Source organism: Lissotriton vulgaris, chromosome 2_1 (assembly GCF_964263255.1).
Source record: "Lissotriton vulgaris chromosome 2_1, aLisVul1.2, whole genome shotgun sequence".
Lineage (NCBI taxonomy): Eukaryota > Metazoa > Chordata > Amphibia > Caudata > Salamandridae > Lissotriton > Lissotriton vulgaris.
In genome coordinates this window covers 752,966,787-752,985,400 of record NC_141687.1, presented here as the reverse complement: position 1 = coordinate 752,985,400, position 18,614 = coordinate 752,966,787, and the positions used below count along the sequence as shown (strand labels likewise).

The 18,614-nt window shown below is 43.2% G+C and overlaps 1 protein-coding gene across 1 annotated transcript in view; it reads left to right on the top strand.

The window, feature by feature from the left end:
- Positions 1–18,614, top strand: part of USH1C (USH1 protein network component harmonin) — a 697,039-nt gene that overhangs the window by 412,896 nt on the left and 265,529 nt on the right. Inside the window, exons 13-14 of the mRNA XM_086954146.1 lie at positions 1,332–1,397; positions 8,213–8,337. Coding sequence (XP_086810272.1) covers positions 1,332–1,397; positions 8,213–8,337 — 191 coding nt within the window. The remainder of the gene's footprint in view (positions 1–1,331; positions 1,398–8,212; positions 8,338–18,614) is intronic.

Here is an 18,614-nt window from a genome sequence, read left to right as displayed (position 1 = left end):
CCCTTAGAAGATGAAAAGAACATATTCTTGCTTAATAATCTTTGAGATAGAAAAGGCTGAATCAGGACCCTCCTTCTTTGGATGAACCACATAAGAAGGTGAGAATAGATTGGACTGGACCTTGCTGGGACAGTCTCAAAGTTGGGCCTTGTGCTGCCCTTGGCAGTCACTGCGTTTGCAGCCTGCATGAAAGAGCGGGGTGCTGGCGGTCTTTGCGTTGCTACCCACGATGACCGCATGTAAGAGCGGGGTGAGGCCTCCGCCCCCAAAACTTGTGCCCACCAGGGTGGACCGCCCCACTGCGCCACCCCTTGCTACGCCACTGTGCTGGGGTCCTGACTGGGATGAATGATTCATCCTATCTTCCACTGCTGGACTTAGGCCTGGATCCTAGAAGAGTCACCCAACTGTTTGGGAGATTTAAGGTGAGCATGTTGAAGTGATTCAGCATGTGCAAAAGGTTGATACTTAGCATCATCAACGTCAGGGGAGCTGTGAAAAGGCCCCAAAGTCAACTGAGAAAGGTTGGGCCTTTCCAGCAGGATGTCCTGTTTTTTTCCTCTTGGAGCTTTTCTTCCATGTGGAAAAATGCTTCAGCCCAACCTTGTGGTGAAGGTATCCGGCCTCATGCCCTGCCTCAGTCCTGCATTGGTAGAGAATTTCTGTCTCCTAGCAGTGGCAGTGCCAAGATGCCTGGCCTGTACATGAAAGTGCCTCTTCTGTCATTGGTGGGTTTCGGCCTTTGTTGGTTATGGTGAAAGCCAAGTGATAAAGTCTACAGTGCTGATTTGTTCACTGAAAAGAATTATGCATGATACAGGATGCCTAATTATTTAATCGTGAAACATGATGACAAAGGCAGTAGGCCTGGCTTTTTTTTTACTGTGAAAAGCATTTGTAAAAGGCAATAAAATAATCAGACATCTGGCATTGCGCATAACTCTTTTTAGTGACCAAATCAGCACGGTCATAAAATTACAAATGTACACAAAACTACACTTAGCAAAGCAAAATACTCTCTCCTAAGAGGGCCTAATATGGATTATCACAGTCACAGTGCAATTGAGCCCTACATTTGGTTTTAGGAGGTAGTCAGTATCAGAATTCCTATGTACTACTGTAATCTGGAAGATGCCATGTAGAAAATTGTATCTGTGCAGGCTTTAATAGAGAGCAATAGCATTCTGCCATTAAATACCTATTGAATAAAAATATGCTTTACACAACAAATATGTCAGACCTACTTCCTTTACTGTAACCTTTGTCCTGTGTTATTTTTTTCATGCCTCGACTGATATCTTGCACGTGCCTCCACATATAAATTATTGCAGAAGAAAAATGGAGATTTCACAAAAAGCATCAGAAGAAGAAGAAAGGTATCGGATGGAAATGAACAAGTAAGTAAACCATGCTTGTATATTTACATTATCTTTTAAAATGTGAATAAAATGAATGCTTTTGGCAAAGTAGCTGGCACCACGGATCTTTCAATTTCTATAGCAATTACAAATTGCCAAATGTATTTGAAAATAAAAACGCCCTTGTGGCTAGTTTCAGAGTAGAGGGCACATTCTGATCAAGAGAACACATTTCTGATTAGTGTGAGAATTATCACAACATGTAGTTTTACCTTCGCAGATTCCGCCAACAAAATACCAGCGAAATTAATTGGGGGACATTTTGAGTCTGAAATATTTAGCAGGTGGGATGTGTATCATTCCTTTACTACCCAACTCTGAATTAGGAAGTTATATAAGGCTTTTGGGGCATATTGACAGCAGAATGGGGGTTACTGCACAATTGGTAGCGCTTCGCTGTGACATTCTAAAAATATACAATATTTTGGTGCACCCCTGCGTTTTCCCTAGCGCAGGAGCTAAATTTTGCTTCTTAGTGCCAATGCAGGCACCATAGTGCAAGGATGCCTGCATTGCAGGGAATGGTTGTCCATGTGCAGGAAGGTGTCCCTTACTGCACATAAACAATCCATAAGGGTGATTTGTAACTTCTATGTGTCCTGCAGAATGCTGCACTTATAAAAGTTGCAACTCGTCATTATTTAATGATTGTTTATGTGCAAGAAGGGACCACTACCTGCACATAAACAATCGCTAATGGCGATTTGCTCTTTCTATGTGTGCTGCAACCCCCTAATAAATTTATTTCTCTACGGATTTTTTAATACTCACTCAGACAAAAACACAGACACACACACACACTCTTGTCTCTGTCTTGAAAGCTTTAAAACATAGTTATTTTACAAATGACTGTGTTTTAAGTATCCCTTCATAATTTGTATTCCTTTCCCTTTCTACTGGCTCTTAAGCCCTGCTTCATGCGCTGCTTCTCATATAAAAGAATAAGATGAAATGCCAGATTGATTGTCGGGAAATCTGAAGCTCACACCTCTAGTCTTACTGACCAAGCAACCCCCCTGGTGACACTGATTACAATGATGGATGATGCTCGAAATGTGGGCGGTGATTTTAGACCGGTCTGCTGCCTACAGAGTCTTAAGCTCTGTTTCCCTGCTTCACACCCGCTCGTAATTGCCTGAGTCTGCGAGTTAGCCCTGAAGCGATTCCCCTCAAGTGGCCTGTGCTCTAGGAACCAAGGGGCATATTACAAGGACCGATGTTAAAATTATCGCCGTTTTATGCCCCACAGTTTCAGGCTTCGTCTTGATGTACTTCCCCTTTGAATAACACACAATGGCTATGAGTCCACATGAATGCATGATGTCAACACATTATGTATAAGAGTCCAGTACACCCTTTTAGTTACAACACTTGCTCTTTCCACTGCAGGCAGAAACTAGTGCCTACAGTGAAAAGAGTGCAACATTGAAAGACGGGCCGTCAATTTGAAAGTACCAGCATATCTTTCAATGCAACACTCAGCAGGTCTTTGAGAAGCAGTAGGTACCCCCTAAAGCAGTGGTGCTGGAACCATTTTTAGAATGGGGGTGCTAGCCGTTAACGTCACCTCAATAAAAGCCTAAGCAATATGTGAGAACCTGCCTTTGAAAATCCAATAAATGTTGCTAGAAGGAAAATATTTAGAGGGACTCTTTCCTGTTAATGTTCTAAATTATTTCAAGTTTTATGGGGTGCTGCAGCATCTCCCGCACCCAACTAATGTCAGTACCACTGCTCTTTAGGTGAGTGTAGGGTGGCAGTGTATCCGCCTTCTGTTATTCCTGTATGGTCCCTGTGGCCACTCACATCAGAATTTAACTTATAAATAAACAAGTGTCAGGGTCCAGGATATTGCTCAGGAGACAGCTGGCGGTTCACTACCGACTGGAACTGTCATCATTGTCACATGCCAGAATAAATGCTTCTTACTAAACATGTGACAATTTGTACAATCCAATGCAACCCAAAGTCTACAAATTACTTGGTAGTTCTAGAATTATTTTGTAAATGTGCAATTAATTGTTAAAGGGATGTATCATGTGCCCCCTCAAAAATAGGCAGACAGTGACACCATGTGGTAGGCAGTCTCTAGTGCTGGGGTTAACTATTAAGTGCCTGTGCAGATCACCGGCAAACACACCACACATTGAGTACTGACTCACAAGCAGCACCCTTGGAGAGGGTGTACTGATTATATTCCACTTCCTATTTGGTTCAGTAATTGCACCCCATAGGCACCTTTATGCCCCCTACACACATCTGCAACAAGGCACACTTACAGGGGCAACGGCATTCCCCAATTTGCATGGAACAATGTCCCTATGCAAATGAGGAAATGTCCCTTGGCACCACGCAGGTGCAAAATGTGCACCCAGGTGATCTGTATCATAAAAGGGTAACAAATTGTGTGGGCCAGTAGTGGAAAAACGGGTGGAAATGGCCATTATGCCTCCCAGGGCACATCCGTAACCTGGATGCTGGATTACAAGATATTTATTTATGCAATTTTTTATAGTGCAGACTTGGCTCGAATGCATCAGAACGCTTTACGCAAGCTGGAGATAAGGGTTATTGCGGGTGACAATAATAGCAATTAAACACAGAAGTTTACTTCGGTGGGTGTGTGTAGTATACAATAATAGTTATAGTAATTAGGCAGAGGAAATACACTGTTAAAGCATCGATTAAGATGGCGGGGCCGTATAGCGAGAGCAGGTCAGATCCAATAAGACAATGGGGTAGGTTTACAAGGAGCTAAAGCATTTGCTTAGATGCGTCACTTTCCTTGCGCCAGTGCCAAATGTCTTTGCGTCACCATGGATGCCTTGTATTTACAATGCAGTGCCCTATGGTGCAAGGATTAATAGATGCACTAGAAATTCTGACGCATCTGTTGGCACAAAAGTGTTGCATTGTTGGAGTTGCTCATGAAAGTGATGCAACTCCAGCAATGGGCCACAAAAACAGGTGTGTCCCATACAAAAAGCCCTGTGTCATTCCTTACGCCTGATCTGAGCAGACATAGGTATTTTGACACAGTGAAGGCTTAGAGTGACGCAGTGAAATGTTGTAAATTTCACTGCATCAGTTCTACATGGCTTTTTGTGTGGGAACTCCTACCCTGCATATATTATAAATAGCGCAGGTATAATGTGAAGCAGGGCTTTACAACGTGAGTCATCTCCCTTGATGTGTCACGTTGCAAATTGGCCACATTGTTTGTGCCGCCGATGTGTCAAAAAAGTGATGCAATGGCGGCGTGAGGAGGCGCAAGGGGTTGTAAATCTACACTGAAGTACTTAAGTCTGATTCGAGGGTGAATTAACCAGTATGTCTATCGGCTTTGTGAAGTCTTGTTACTCGAGTGAGAATGCTTCCTTGACACTGTCAGGCAGTAGGTAAAGAAACTGATCTCTTTCAACATCTTATTTTTAACATTCAAATGAGATGTCATGAGGCCCGTGGTCCCCCAGAATCCTGGAGAACAGTAATAATAGTCCCTATCTTCAAAAATGGTAGTAGATCGGACCCCAAATGTTACTGCCCCATTTCACTGATTGATTGCACATGTAAAATCATGGGACAGGTAATATAAGAGAGGCTAGAGACTTGGGCAGAAGATACGGGGATATTCTCAGATGTCCAATATGGATTCAGGAGAGGCCTTGGCACTGTTGAACAGTGTCTGAATCTGCACCTGGTCACTGCCAAGTACACCTTAGCTAGGCCAGGAACCCTTTATTTGGGTTTCATGGACATGATGCCTGCCTTTGTTAAGAAAAAAGCCCCCTGCACTCAAATATTAGTACAGCAAATGGTGTGTATAGTGTAACACTCGAATTGCAAAATCACAAATTACTTAGAGGAAAAAAGAGGAGGAAAAGAACAGAAACAGAATCTTCTTGGGGTGTCCTTGTTTAATACTTTAGAAGCCAGCCGACAATTGTTTCATCACGTTGGAACATTAATTCCGCAACTCTTCAGGGCTTTCCAAAATGCTGTCAGTCTGTTGAGGTCGCACAGCCGGTGATAGTTCCAATGTTGTCTGCCTTTAACTGGGTGCAGAGGGGAAGACTCTGGGAGAAGATGCTCTCTATGGGTATAGAACCATCGATTGTCCCGCACTTAGTGGAGGCAAGAATTGGAGGTTTTAATAGTAACGTTGGGGGTATGTTTAGGTTCACAAAAAAAACTAGGCACCCGGCCTATCAAAGTCATTACAGACATATATAAGGCTCGCACATGCGCCATCACTATGTATGGCGCTGGTGTCTGGGGGTTTTGTAACATTGCCGGTCTACAGAGAGTTGAAAATATGTTTACGAAACGGTTTTTAACAGTGCCTAAAAGTACTGCAGTTAATCTTTGTCATAATGAATTAGGTGTAACCCCGCTATCTTTTCGTCTTTAGTTATCACCACTTCTGTTATGGCTTAGTATTTGGGTGAAAGAAGAGACTGTCCTAAATCGTGCTATAATAACTGGACTGTGTCTAGAAAACTCCCTGGATTATGTATATAACTGAGCTACTAGGGAAGTTGGGGCTACCAGACTGTATTGACACTCCTGGTAATATAGTCAAAATTCCAAGAGTCAAATTGAAAAGAATATTTATGACATATAGCTATGAACTCAGAGATCGTGCAGAATATAGCAAGAAAAGAGTAGTTAAACACTCATTGCTGATTTGTTCTTTAGGTACTGAACCCTATCTCTCTTTCTTTTTTAATCACCCTAAGATGTTTTATCTTATAAGATTCAGGATGGGTATTGCCCACTTATTGATTTCCTATCCACGTGATGCACATTGTGACTCTAAATTGGATCTGTGTCCTTGTGACTCGGAATCAGCACAGAGCACTTTACATTTTATGTTTTTCTGTGGACTCTATACTATTCCTAGATGTGCTTTTTTGAAACCACTGTTAAGATTTTTAAATATAGGAAAGTGCAGGTCTGCTTTACAATATTTACTCCTCTTAAAAGATTAATTTATTTGAATAATGATTTATAAATACACTTCCACCGCAATGCGCCTTCAGAACATGGTGGGTAAATGATTTTATTTTGCTTGCAACAATATTGTAACAAATTTGAGTATATTAATTGTATGAAATGTTTTTATTATGTAATCTTTTATGGTTGATTTGCAGCCGAATGAAGATTTATTGATAATGACAACATTCAAATGTGTACAGGTTCAGTTACCAGTGTACATTGAAAATAATCTTCATGTTTATGTACCGAGATTTGCATTCAATCCTGCATACTGGCCCCATAATAGCATCTAAACCATAGCGGAAGTGGAAAGGAGACTATTGTTTCTATATCATTTAATCGGTGCAGTTAAATAAACTGTCACAGGGCATCTGTGATTTGAGCTGTATTGATCCTCTTTGGATGGCTCTGAAAACACCTCTTCTATTAGCTGGTTTATGGTCAGTTCATCCATTTGTCAGCTCACCCCTACCTCCAGAGTGTGGATGTCTCTCAGTTATTTTAAGTTAACGTCACTATGGACTAGTTATTTCATTATTTCCTCATAATAAATGGCCAAAATAGAAAAAATATATTTCGTATTATGGTCTTGTGCACAGATCGGATATGATGCTGACGCATCAAAACGTGCTCTGCTGTTCTGTGATGACACCAGCAAACTTTTTTTTTACATGCAACGGAAGACAAGCTATTGTTTATGACAGATTAGGGTCAAACTCTACATATTTTTGTAGCAAGTGGAACAGGCTATTTGCTTATAAATCATTTTGCAGAAATGTGTGGAATGCACTCTGCTAAGCATGCAAATAAAAAACAATAGAAAGAACAATTCTGATCATTGTTAATGAATCTATGCACACACACTCTTGTGAAAGTGTTTTGTTGAAGGGAGTCTCTTAAGCCCTTTTCAAAAGGCAAAAATCAATGTCTGTGCTTCATTGATAATACAAAAAATACTGTCACCCATATTATATTAAGATTTTGATTATCCCTGTCAGAAATAGGAAACAATAAATTGCTATTTTATACAAGAAAGTAAACAATGAATGACCTTGATCCAAAACATTGATTCAGCCCTAAAAGATTAAGGGCCTGATTTAGATTTTGGAGGACAGGTTACTCCATCACAATGGTGACGAGTATCCCGTCTGCCGAAATCTAAATCAGGCCCTTAATATGAAAATGGACCAGCGACTGTTTTTTTAATATCGTGTCCTGCAAATATTTATTTGCCTGGAGGAAAAGTAACCTGGAACAGGAGGTTTTCACTATAAATAGTTGAAGAAAACTCTTCATATGGTGGTCTTTTTTTGGAAAGTTCTTGGATGTTCATGAGTGTAGCAGTTATACAGCTATGGAATTGTCAATATGGAATTTCTGAGCCTGGTCTTGCTAAGAGGAACATGCTTCCTCGTTGGTGGAATGTCAATTCTCCAACAAACCCTTAGACAGCCTGTTATGTGCCAGTTGAATCAATATACAGAGTGGAACTGGAGTAGACGTTTGCTCTCTGGGTTTCAGTCTACATTTGGTTATCATAATGAAATGTCAGTTGTTTTAAAATCCAAGTACAGTAAATTGAACCCTGCACTTGACATGTATGGCTAATCAATATGATGACTATATTTTGAGATATTTATTCAAGAGAGCAATACTTAGATAATTAATGGGATTAAATATACATCCATTTACTGACTGATGTATGAGTGATTCACACACATGAAAGCAGTTTGTCTCTCTCATTATTGTTTGTGAAAGAAGAATAAAAGTTGCTCATACTTGGTTTTAACTTTTAGGATTACATCAGAGGAAGAAAAGTTCAAAAAACAATGGGAAGAAGATTGGGGCCATAAAGAACCACCTAAAAGTTCAAAAATGGTATCTGCAGATGTACATCAACCTCCACCGTCCAAGCATAAATGTGAGTACTCAATTTAGAGCTAAGAACTTTTTTTAATTATGGCATTGATGGAACTGAAATTAATATGTATAATTATGTGCCCTGAAGAAGGGGCCAATGTGGACTAAATAGTCAGGAATTGAATGACAGATTTCTTTGGTAAACCCCATTTCTCTGGTCCCACTTGTAAATCTGTGGTGCCCTGAAGGGGAAGATACTGTCGATCCTTGCCATTACGCACAGTCACTGTGTGAGGAGCTGAATGTTTGGGTGGATTGGGAGTACAATGCATTGAGTGAAGTCAGTCTTTTTGTCGCGATTTTGTGAAACCAAAGTTGTCCAAGTCAGAAGACCACCAGGTCTGAGCCGAGCCCATTACAGTGAAGCTGCGGTTGCCAGAACGAGGAAGACCTGGAGAAGAGGCTTTCTTTTGAACATTGACACATGAATTGCACCAAAACAGCATGTCATTAAAGCTACTGTATATATTTTGAACGACTCATATCATGCACTAGTACTATTAAAACTGTTATAGGCTTGGGTAAGACTCTTTTGTTCGTAGCCTAGTTGGGCCCTGAAGGAGAAGATACTGTTGATCCTTGCCAGTACGCATAGTCACCGTGTGAGGATCTGGAAGTTTGGGTGGATTGGGAGTACAGGCATTGAGTGAAGTCAGTCTTTTTGTCGCGATTTTGTGAAACCAAAGTTGTCCATGTCAGAAGACCACCAGGTCTGAGCCAAGCCCATTACAGTGAAGCTGCTGGTGCCAGAACGAGGAAGACCTGGAGAATAGACTTTCTTTGAACATTGACACACGAATTGCATCAAAACAGCATGTCATTAGAGCTACTGTATATATTTTGAACGACTCGTATCATGAACTAGTACTATTAAAACTGTTATAGTCTTGGGTAAGACTCTTTTGTTCGTAGCCTAGTTGGGACCTGGCAATCTTTCCTGGTGGCTAGAGGAGGTTGAAAGTGTGTAGAGTCTCTGGGTGAAATGCGGGGAAAATTAAGAACTACCAGAGGAGTGGGGAATGGAATGATCATAACTCAGTTCTTCATTTCTTAGGGGTTCCTAATGGCCCCACTTCTAATCCCTGGTAATCCCTCCTCCACCTTCCTGGAGTTAGCAACACCCACAGAGGCAGAGATACTATGACTTCTTGAGGTAACATAATAAAAGAGCAAAAAGGCCTCCATTTTGAATATACTGATAACTAGTCAACTCAACTTAAATGGACAAGAAAGCCACTGGTCAGTCTGTGTCCTGAATAATCAATAATCTTTATTTCATTTGAAAAGACAATTCATTACATTTTACCCTCTTTCTCAAAAGAAACGCCGCAAGTTTTTAGCAGAGGAAAACTTTTAACAAAAGATAACTAACACACTTGATATTTACACGCCAAACAAATCTATGTACAACAAACCAAGATCAATACAATTTCAAACAATAATTCATTCAACCCAATCTTTCCACATTCATACAGTGTTTTCTCAAGCTCTCTTACTCGCAATCATACACAAACTCATGTACCCATAGCATGGGAAAAATAATAAGCAATTTTGGACTGGCTAGGAGGTCTAAGACCAAACAATGTAACAAATTAATATCAAGGCTTGGCTGTGCCCATATTCATAAAAAGCACTGGTGAGTTTTGATACACGATTATAAATCGCACAAAGCCAGCCTTAGCTGTCAAAACACCACATTTGTTTGGTTCACCACACTAAAATACACGGGTCTATGCGTTTCGAACCCCGTCAGTTTTGTGGGGGGGTTCTCCTCGGGACCAAAAAAGAAACTATTTTCTCTTCCAGTGATGGACAATAAAGTTGTGGAGGAACCTGGAGCAATTTATAGGTTCGGAGTGATTTGTAGCGGCGGTGGCTCATGGGCTTGAAGCAGCGTCTGTAGCAGCTTAAGCCCGTGAGCCACCGCCGCTACAAATCACTGGAGCCGCAACAGCAAAAACATGCTCCTCCCGCTGAAATCTCACTGACCTCGGCAGCCAGTTATCATATTCAGGGCTTCTCATTGTAGTGCACACAGAAGGATGACAGGTCTTCTATAAATCCCGCAAACAAACGCCGGACTCCGATTACGATGGACACATCCCTAAGAAACAAGCTTTTCAGAGGCACAACAAGTGGCTTTCCCGACTCGACCTTCAGCTCCAGCTGCTTTTTTCCCAATTAAAACTGCAGACAAATGACATCAACTGAAACTTCTGTCCATTCCCACCACCGCATGCCGCAACGCTCTTTTCTCCGAACCTATAAATTGCTCCAGGTTCCTCCGCAACTTTATTGTCCAACACTGGATGAGAAAATAGTTTCTTTTTGGTCCTGAGGAGGACCCCCCACAAAACTGACGGGGTTCGTAGACCCGTGTATTTTTCACCCCATAGTAGGCATTACTGCCCATAAGGCAGGCTGCATGGTATTTAAAAGTAAACATGTAAACATGTCCTTGCAATGAAATGGGCATACAAGCTATTTTCTCTGTAGCAGGGTTAGCTGTTCCATAAAAATTGAAATGCGATCTTACTGATTTTATCAGTAAATTTCTTCCCTTGCCACACAGCCCCACCTTGTAGCTATTGCCCGCTGTGTTCGAGTCCCCTGATTCCTGGTGGTCCAGTGGGGAGCATCTCTGCTCCAATGCGGCTCTCTGCCCTGTTCTTTGCTTTCTGCCTTTTTGCTCCTCTGCTCTCTTTCACCTTCCTTGTTTTCTTTTATTGCTTTTCTAATCCATTTTTCTTTTTTTACTTCTCTTATTTTTCCTTTTGTTGTGTCCTTGCCGCTGCTTATCCCCGCGACCCGCCCCCTCCAACACTGTTTCCCCACTTCCTGCCTCCCAGCTGGCCAGCCCTCCGCAGCATACTTAATGGCAGCTGCTGCATGGTTAAGGAGCGATCTTACTCACCTTGTCAGTAAATTGTTTTATTCACTGCTCAGCTCCACCTGGTAGCTGTTGCATCCTGACACTTCCAGGTCCTTGGTTCGAGCCCCCATGTCTTTGCAATGAAATGGGCATAAAAGTTATTTTCTCTGTAGCAGGGTTAGCTGTTCCATAGGGATTGGAACGTGATCTTACTGACTTTGTCAGTAAATTGCTTTCCTTGCCACACAGATCCGCCTGGTGGCTATTGCCCCCTATGTTCGAGTCCCCTGGTCCCTGGTGGTCCATTGGGGAGCATCTCTGCTCTAGTGCTGCTCTCTGCCCTGTTCTTTGCTTTCTGCCTGTTTGCTCCTCTGCTCTGTTTTACCTTCCTTGGACCATCTACCACTACAACTATAGTGCCCTCCACGTCCTCAAAACAGAATGTTTTAACATCTGCCACATTGTGTTGCCGAAGAACATCTAAGGTCCGTTTACCTGCCTCAACTGCAACTGCACCTTCGCCTGCCTCCACACACCAGACCAGACTCATCAACCGCACGACCCTCAAGAACCAAACTGACCACCTCAGATGCATCCTACTCAACACCTGCTCCCTCAAAAAACACACTCTGGTGACTTAGGACCTGTTCGACTCCATCTCCCCTGACGTCGCCTTCTTTATGGAAGGCATCACATCCACCATCCCCTATGGCTACAAAATCATCCACAAGGACCGCATTAACCGACCGGGAGGAGGCATCACCATTGTATCCAGAAACACCTGATGCCTCACTACCAGCTCAGACGACTACTAACCTGACATAGAGCACCTTTAATTCCAGATCCGGGGCCAACCACACCACCCTCGTCTACAGATCTTCTGGACCCCGCACGCCGTTCAGTGAAGCCATAACCGACTTCCTTGCTCACCACCCTCTCCTCTCAATGCACTAAATCCTCCTCAGTGACCTCAATTTCCATCTGGACAACCTTGATGACCACAAAACCACATCCATATTGGAGAACCTCTCCCCCATTGGACTAAAACAACTTGTTACAACACCAACCCAGTTAGCAGGAAATACGCTTGACCCCATCCTCTCTGCAAGCAACAACATCTCTGTCATGCCACACCTCCGAGCCACACTGGACCGACCACCATTGCATCCACTTCTCCTTCACTGAACCCACTGTATGACACCACGCCGACAGTGATCCTTGCAGAAGCTGGAACAAGGTCACTAAAGACCAGCTCACCACTGCCCTCAGAAAACCCCAGCACCAACGTCTACTGATACCAACGCCTCAGCACACAACCTCCACCACCGGATCTCCGACTGCGCCAACACACTGGCTCCCCTCAGGAAACCCTCAGACAAGAAGCCCTCCAAGAAAACAAGCTGGCTCTCCCCCACCCTCCAAGAGTCCAGGAGCACCTGTAGACAGCTTTAGAAAAGATGGTTGTAGACCACGCAGCCTTCAAAACTGCAGTTACTGAACACTACCACCTCACCAGAACAACAAAGAAAGCAGCCATCCAGGAACGCATCAAAGCTAATGCACACAATAAAAGAACTCCTCGTTCTGGTGATAGAATGAGTCAAACCCAGCACAGAGACAGCAGACATTCTCCCTCGCAAGACCTCTGCACAACCATGCCACCTTTTCCCACCACAAGATCAATGACTTTTACGACAGCTTTACAACCCAAAACCCACCCACCCCACCCACTACCACTGCACCCAATGGCTCCAGACCTTAGCAGACCTTGCCTAAACTGACTACCCTCACCTCGGACAACACCATCAGAATAATAAAGTAATGAAGAGGATCTATTCCGGAGCCCCCTTGAACCCCTGTCCTCACCACATCTTTAACAGATCCGGCACCATCCTCGCACCAAAACTCTGCTGCTCAATCAACTGCTCCATGGAGTCTGCCATATTCCCCGAAGACTGGAAGCATGCAAAGATCAACCCCCTGCTGAAGAAACCCTCTGCTGAATGAAGGACCTCAAAAACTACAGACCCATCTCTCTGCTCGCCTTCCCAGCCAAAGACAGAAAGCCATCAAAGCCCAACTCTCCAAGTTCATCAAAACAAACCTCATTCTGAACCCACCCCAATTAGGATTCAAAAGCAACTACAGCTCTGAGATGCTCTTCTCGCCCCTACACACAACATCTGGACTCTCCTTGACCTAGGAGAAACCGCTGCCTTCATCAAACTGATATATATTAGACAAACTGTAGCCAATGAAAAAACGAATTTGTCACTGATCAGAAGTAACTGTAATAAAATGAATTTTATATATTCTTAGCTAAAACAAGTAGCAGCACTGGTACCTTTCTTGCTCATATCCGATATAACTTACAAATATTTACACATAGACATATATATACATTAACACATGAATAACAACACATTTTATTTTAACACCAACATATATTTTCATTGTGTGTTTGAGAGGAGGCAATATTGTGTATTACTATTAAAATTCAGTCTTCCATATGCTTAGAGGAAATTTGTGACTGTATTCAGCAAAGTCAAATACCAGTCCACATTACAGAGGTTGTCTTTAATAGGTCAGCATGCCATGAGCCCTGTGGGTCCTCCTATTGTTTCTATATGTTGACCCAATTTTCAATTCAAAGATGGCTTGAATTTTCAGGCAACTCCTCTACTAGGGGTGTTGAAGCATTTCGGGCCTTTTCATTTTAAGGCCTTATCAGCACAATGGGAAGGCTGGAAATGCTTGCAAAGATGGTGGGACCGTCACCTTTTAGAGAAGTAATTGATTTGTGCTGGAACTCCAAGCAGTGTCCTCCACAGGGGCCCTTATGTTACGGCGCAATCTGCGTGCTTCGCAGTCCAGTATCAATATTTGGCAAAAGTGTAGTCGATCTGTCCAATTGGTACGAAGATGTTTAACAGAAGAATTAAACTTTTTAGTCCTTGGCACAGCGTATGTGCTTGCTAGATTTGCAGACATCTGGCACTGGGGAATCACTTCCAGGTTAATTGGAACCTTTTGGCCCTCATCCTACTGGACCTCTCAGCTGCCTTCAACATCATCGCCCTCTGTGATAGGCTCCACAATGTCAGCATCCATGGCAAAGCCCTTGAGTGGATCTGCTCCTTCATCACCAGCCGAACACAGAAAGTCAGACTTTCACCGTTCAACTCAGAACCCACAGAAATCAGTTGCGGAGTGCCTCGGGGAACCTCCCTGAGCCAAACCCTCCTCGGCATCTACATGGCCCAACTGGCAGCCATCATCAGAAGCCAAGGACTAAACATTGTCTCCTATGCCCACAACACCAAGCTGATCCTCTCCCTCACAGACAAACCCACAGTCGCCAAGAGCAACTTTCACAACGTGCTGAAGGCAGTTGCCACCTGGATGTAGGACAGCTGCCTCAAGTGCAACTCAAACAATACTGAAGTCCTTATCAGGGCTCCATCCCCTCTACCACCTCTACCTGGGAAGACGCCTGGTGGCCTGCAATGCTTGAAACCCCCCACACCCACGGACTACACACAAAACCTCAGCATTGTCCTGGGCTCCTCACTCTCACTCCTCATTCCTCCTGCTTCCACGTGGTCTGCCTACTTTGTCAGATCTTCCAGTGGATCCTCACTGAGTCCAGGAAAATGGTCACCTATGCGTTCGTTAACAGCGAACTTGACTATGGCAACGCACTCTATGCCGGCACCACCCAGAAGCTCCAAAAGAAACTGCAGAACATCCAGAACGACTCGCCAGACTCATCCTGAACATCCCATACTGCAGCCACATTACAGGACACCTGAGAGACCTTCACTGTTTACCTATCAACAAAAGATCACATTCAAGCTCCTCATGCATGCCTACAAAGCCCTCATGATGCCGGATCGGCATACCTCAACCATCGCACCTCTTTCTACACTCCCATCAGACATCCCAGCTAAGCCCAACTGGCCCTGGCACCCATCCCATGGACCTTCTAGATCATGGCTGAAGGAAGATCCTTCTCCTACCTCACTGCAAAGACCTGAAACTCCCTTCCTCTGCAACTCAGGCAATCACCATCGCCATCGTAATTCAAAAAGGACCTCAAGACCTGGCTCTGCGACTGAACCGTAGATCCACCCACCCCCAACTCAATGCCTTGAGACCCTCACGAGTGAGTAGTCACGCTTTATAAAAATCCTGATTGATTGATTGGATGCATTATTACACTTAATAATGTTATTTCTGGCTAAGGAAGCAGCTACACATTTCATTTTTTTTTACTTTTTGAAATATTTATTACGATCCCAATCCACAGGCAAATTTGTAATCAATATTTTAGAAAGTTACTTTTCCCTGCCTAAAGCCTCTGAATGAGCATTTGCATGAACCCAACTGTCACCCTGCAGCTGCATTGCTCCCTTGATGAGGTGTGAACTTGCTCCAATGACTGAGACAAAGGCCTTGGGCGTGGGGAGGTGTTCTTTTCCCCTGGCAGGGTGACCATCTGAGCTTTTGCTACAATATTTTAGTAGAAGTATGTGCTAATGCTGCACAGAGGGTGATGCTGCACATTAATGCACTTTTTCTTGATGTGATTCAACAATGCACCTTTCTTTGCACTACAAAGAGATGTTATACAACATTGTTATTTATCGTTCTAAAGTGGTCTACCCTCATATTTGATTTTTAACCTCATTGTACACTGAACCAGATGTGATGCAATAATAATGTAATCTTACACCTAGTATCATGACTAACACATTTTCTCTCTGCGTCATGTAATTTTGCTTCCTAATGAGATACTACACTCCTGCTGAATTTACACCAATGGTGATTTTGAATTTGCATGTGTTTGTGCACCTAAGTGTGTTTTTGATTCTGAATCTGATATTTACTGCTACAGGATTTTTGTCTGATGATGTTCCATGAAGTGTGATTTTGTATATAAATTCAACTTCATACCTAAATGTGATAGCAGAGCATGTTCCATAACATGGCTGTGCACAGCCAAGTGATTGTTTAACTAATGTTAATTTGCACATAAATTATTCAATTTACCTCAAATACAATACCAGAGAATACAAATAAAACGAGTGGTGAGCCCACTCTAGCGATTGCATATTTACTGTGCCATTCACATTGCCTGCTCCAGGCATTGTCCATTGCGCCTTTCACTCTGCCTACTCCATTCACTATTAATTTATTGTGACATTCCCACTGCCCATTCCAGCCACTGCTCGTAGTGCCATTCTTCAACCACTGGTCATTTATAAGGGTGGGCAGCAAACTCCACTTGAGCATGGAGTTCCAGAAAAACTCAGCTACGTGACAGAGTTTTTCTCGTGCACGGCTCGCCAATAGTAAGTTGGTGAGCAGGAAAATCAAGCACTAGACCACCTCTGGTGAGATTTCTCAATATGGGAGTTTGCAGCTAGTCGTTAGCACCTGGATTATCCATTAACCGTAGGTTCCAGAACAGCATGTTGCCTGCAATAAAGCTCTTCAACACCCACCCAGGGGTATTAAGCGCTATATAAATACAATTACAATGTAATTGCTCACAGCATACATTCCAATCTACTACCGTATGGCCCAAAGAACTTGAGACCTCTTCAATATCAAGAGAAGTCAGAAACCTAGGAGTAACCATCGATTCAGATCTATGTTTGGAGCCACACGTCAACAACGTCACAAAGAGTGCCTTCTACAAATGAAATAACTGCATTTCAGCTTCCTGTCCCTTGGATACCCTGAAAACTACAAGCCAATTTTACTCTCAAATTGTCAAGCGTGACTGTGCTATCTGCCTTTACCTGGACGCACACATTTTCATTATACGAAAAATACAATTAATCCAAAATGCTGCTGCAGGACTCCTTCTCCTCCTTCACCGAAAAGAATGCATAACCCAATTTCCACATCTGGCTACATATAACTGGAAAGGCAATATTGAAAGCACTCTGCATTCTCCACAGAGCCTCCCAAGAAAAATGATCCCTTATACCTACAGGTTAAATTCAAGCAATGCAAACAAAACAGGGCACCACGCTCCAGTCTGGCTTATACCACAAATCATCATACCACCTTTCCATAAGAAATCTGTAGAAGGCTTTGCTTTCTCAGCACAAGCTGCTAAGCTCTGGAACTCACTACCAACCAAGATTCAAATCATTTAGGAACATAGGGGCATATTATCAAGGGGGATAATTATCGCTATTGCTTGGTAATATGCCCCATATGAACTTAAGAAGGATATTGAAAACATGGGGGCATATTACCAAGCAATAGCGATAATTATCGCTATTGCTTGGTTAGAGACAAAAATTTACCGCAGCGCTGCGGCGATTTGTACCGCAAATAAACATTGGTATTACCAAGGTTTAACGCAAATGCGGTAAAAATCGCCGCAAAGCATGAATATCGCTGAAAAGTCAGCGACTTTTAATGCATTAGCGAGCTAATGCTCTTAGCCATGTTATCCACCTCCCATTGGATAACATGGCTAAGAACTGCTCAGGGCAGGTGTTAGCTTTTGGAGATATTCCCGCTTAGCGCGAATATCTCCAAAAGTTGGTAATAGGAGATAGCGATGTTAGCGACTGTTTTCAGTCTCTAACATCTTGGCACGCCCACTTTGCATCTCATTAGTGATAAATATCACTGACATGTAGAGAGGTGTGGCTCACTGGTTAGAGGCGGCAGACCCGGAGGCTGAGAACGGCCCGGGACCAGGGTTCGATTCCCGACGCGGCAGGGTCGAGGACCAGGGTCAGCGGACTGATAATTCTCGCCTCGGTGCCCACTTTGGTCAGTGATCACACTCGGTAACTCTGGGCATTAAGCTTGCCTCATCTCTACATCGGCCCCCCACAGACGCCGGGGATGCCTGGCTTCACCTTGGAGGTACCCAGCATGGGACCATCTCACAGGGAAAGCCAGGACGGGTTCCCCAGCGGTCATTCGCGCCAGGATACTCCGGTAGTAATTGAGCGCGCTATAAAACACCTTACATTTACATTTACATGCAAAGTGGGGCCCAAGATGGTTGCTATCTCCTACTAGCTGTCGCTAACTGGTGTTAGCGGCAGCTAGGTAATAGGGAGATAATTTTATCTCCGCTTTCTTGGCTTTTAAAGCCAAAAAAGCGGAGATAAACCCCCTTGATAATATGCCCCATGGTTATTTCCAAGGGTAGCTACGTCATTCTAAAACCCTGGAATTGAAACCAGAAAGATAATCACACCTTCAAGTTCAATCTACACTTTACAGGCATTCTCTATGTCCAGGAAAGCTGAGAAGGACTGACCAATGGTTAATCCAGGTATTATATAGTAATGTCAATTCATAGATAGCCATCCTGGTCACTCTAAAACAAGTACCATAATACCCAGTCTGCAGTCAAATGTAGGTTA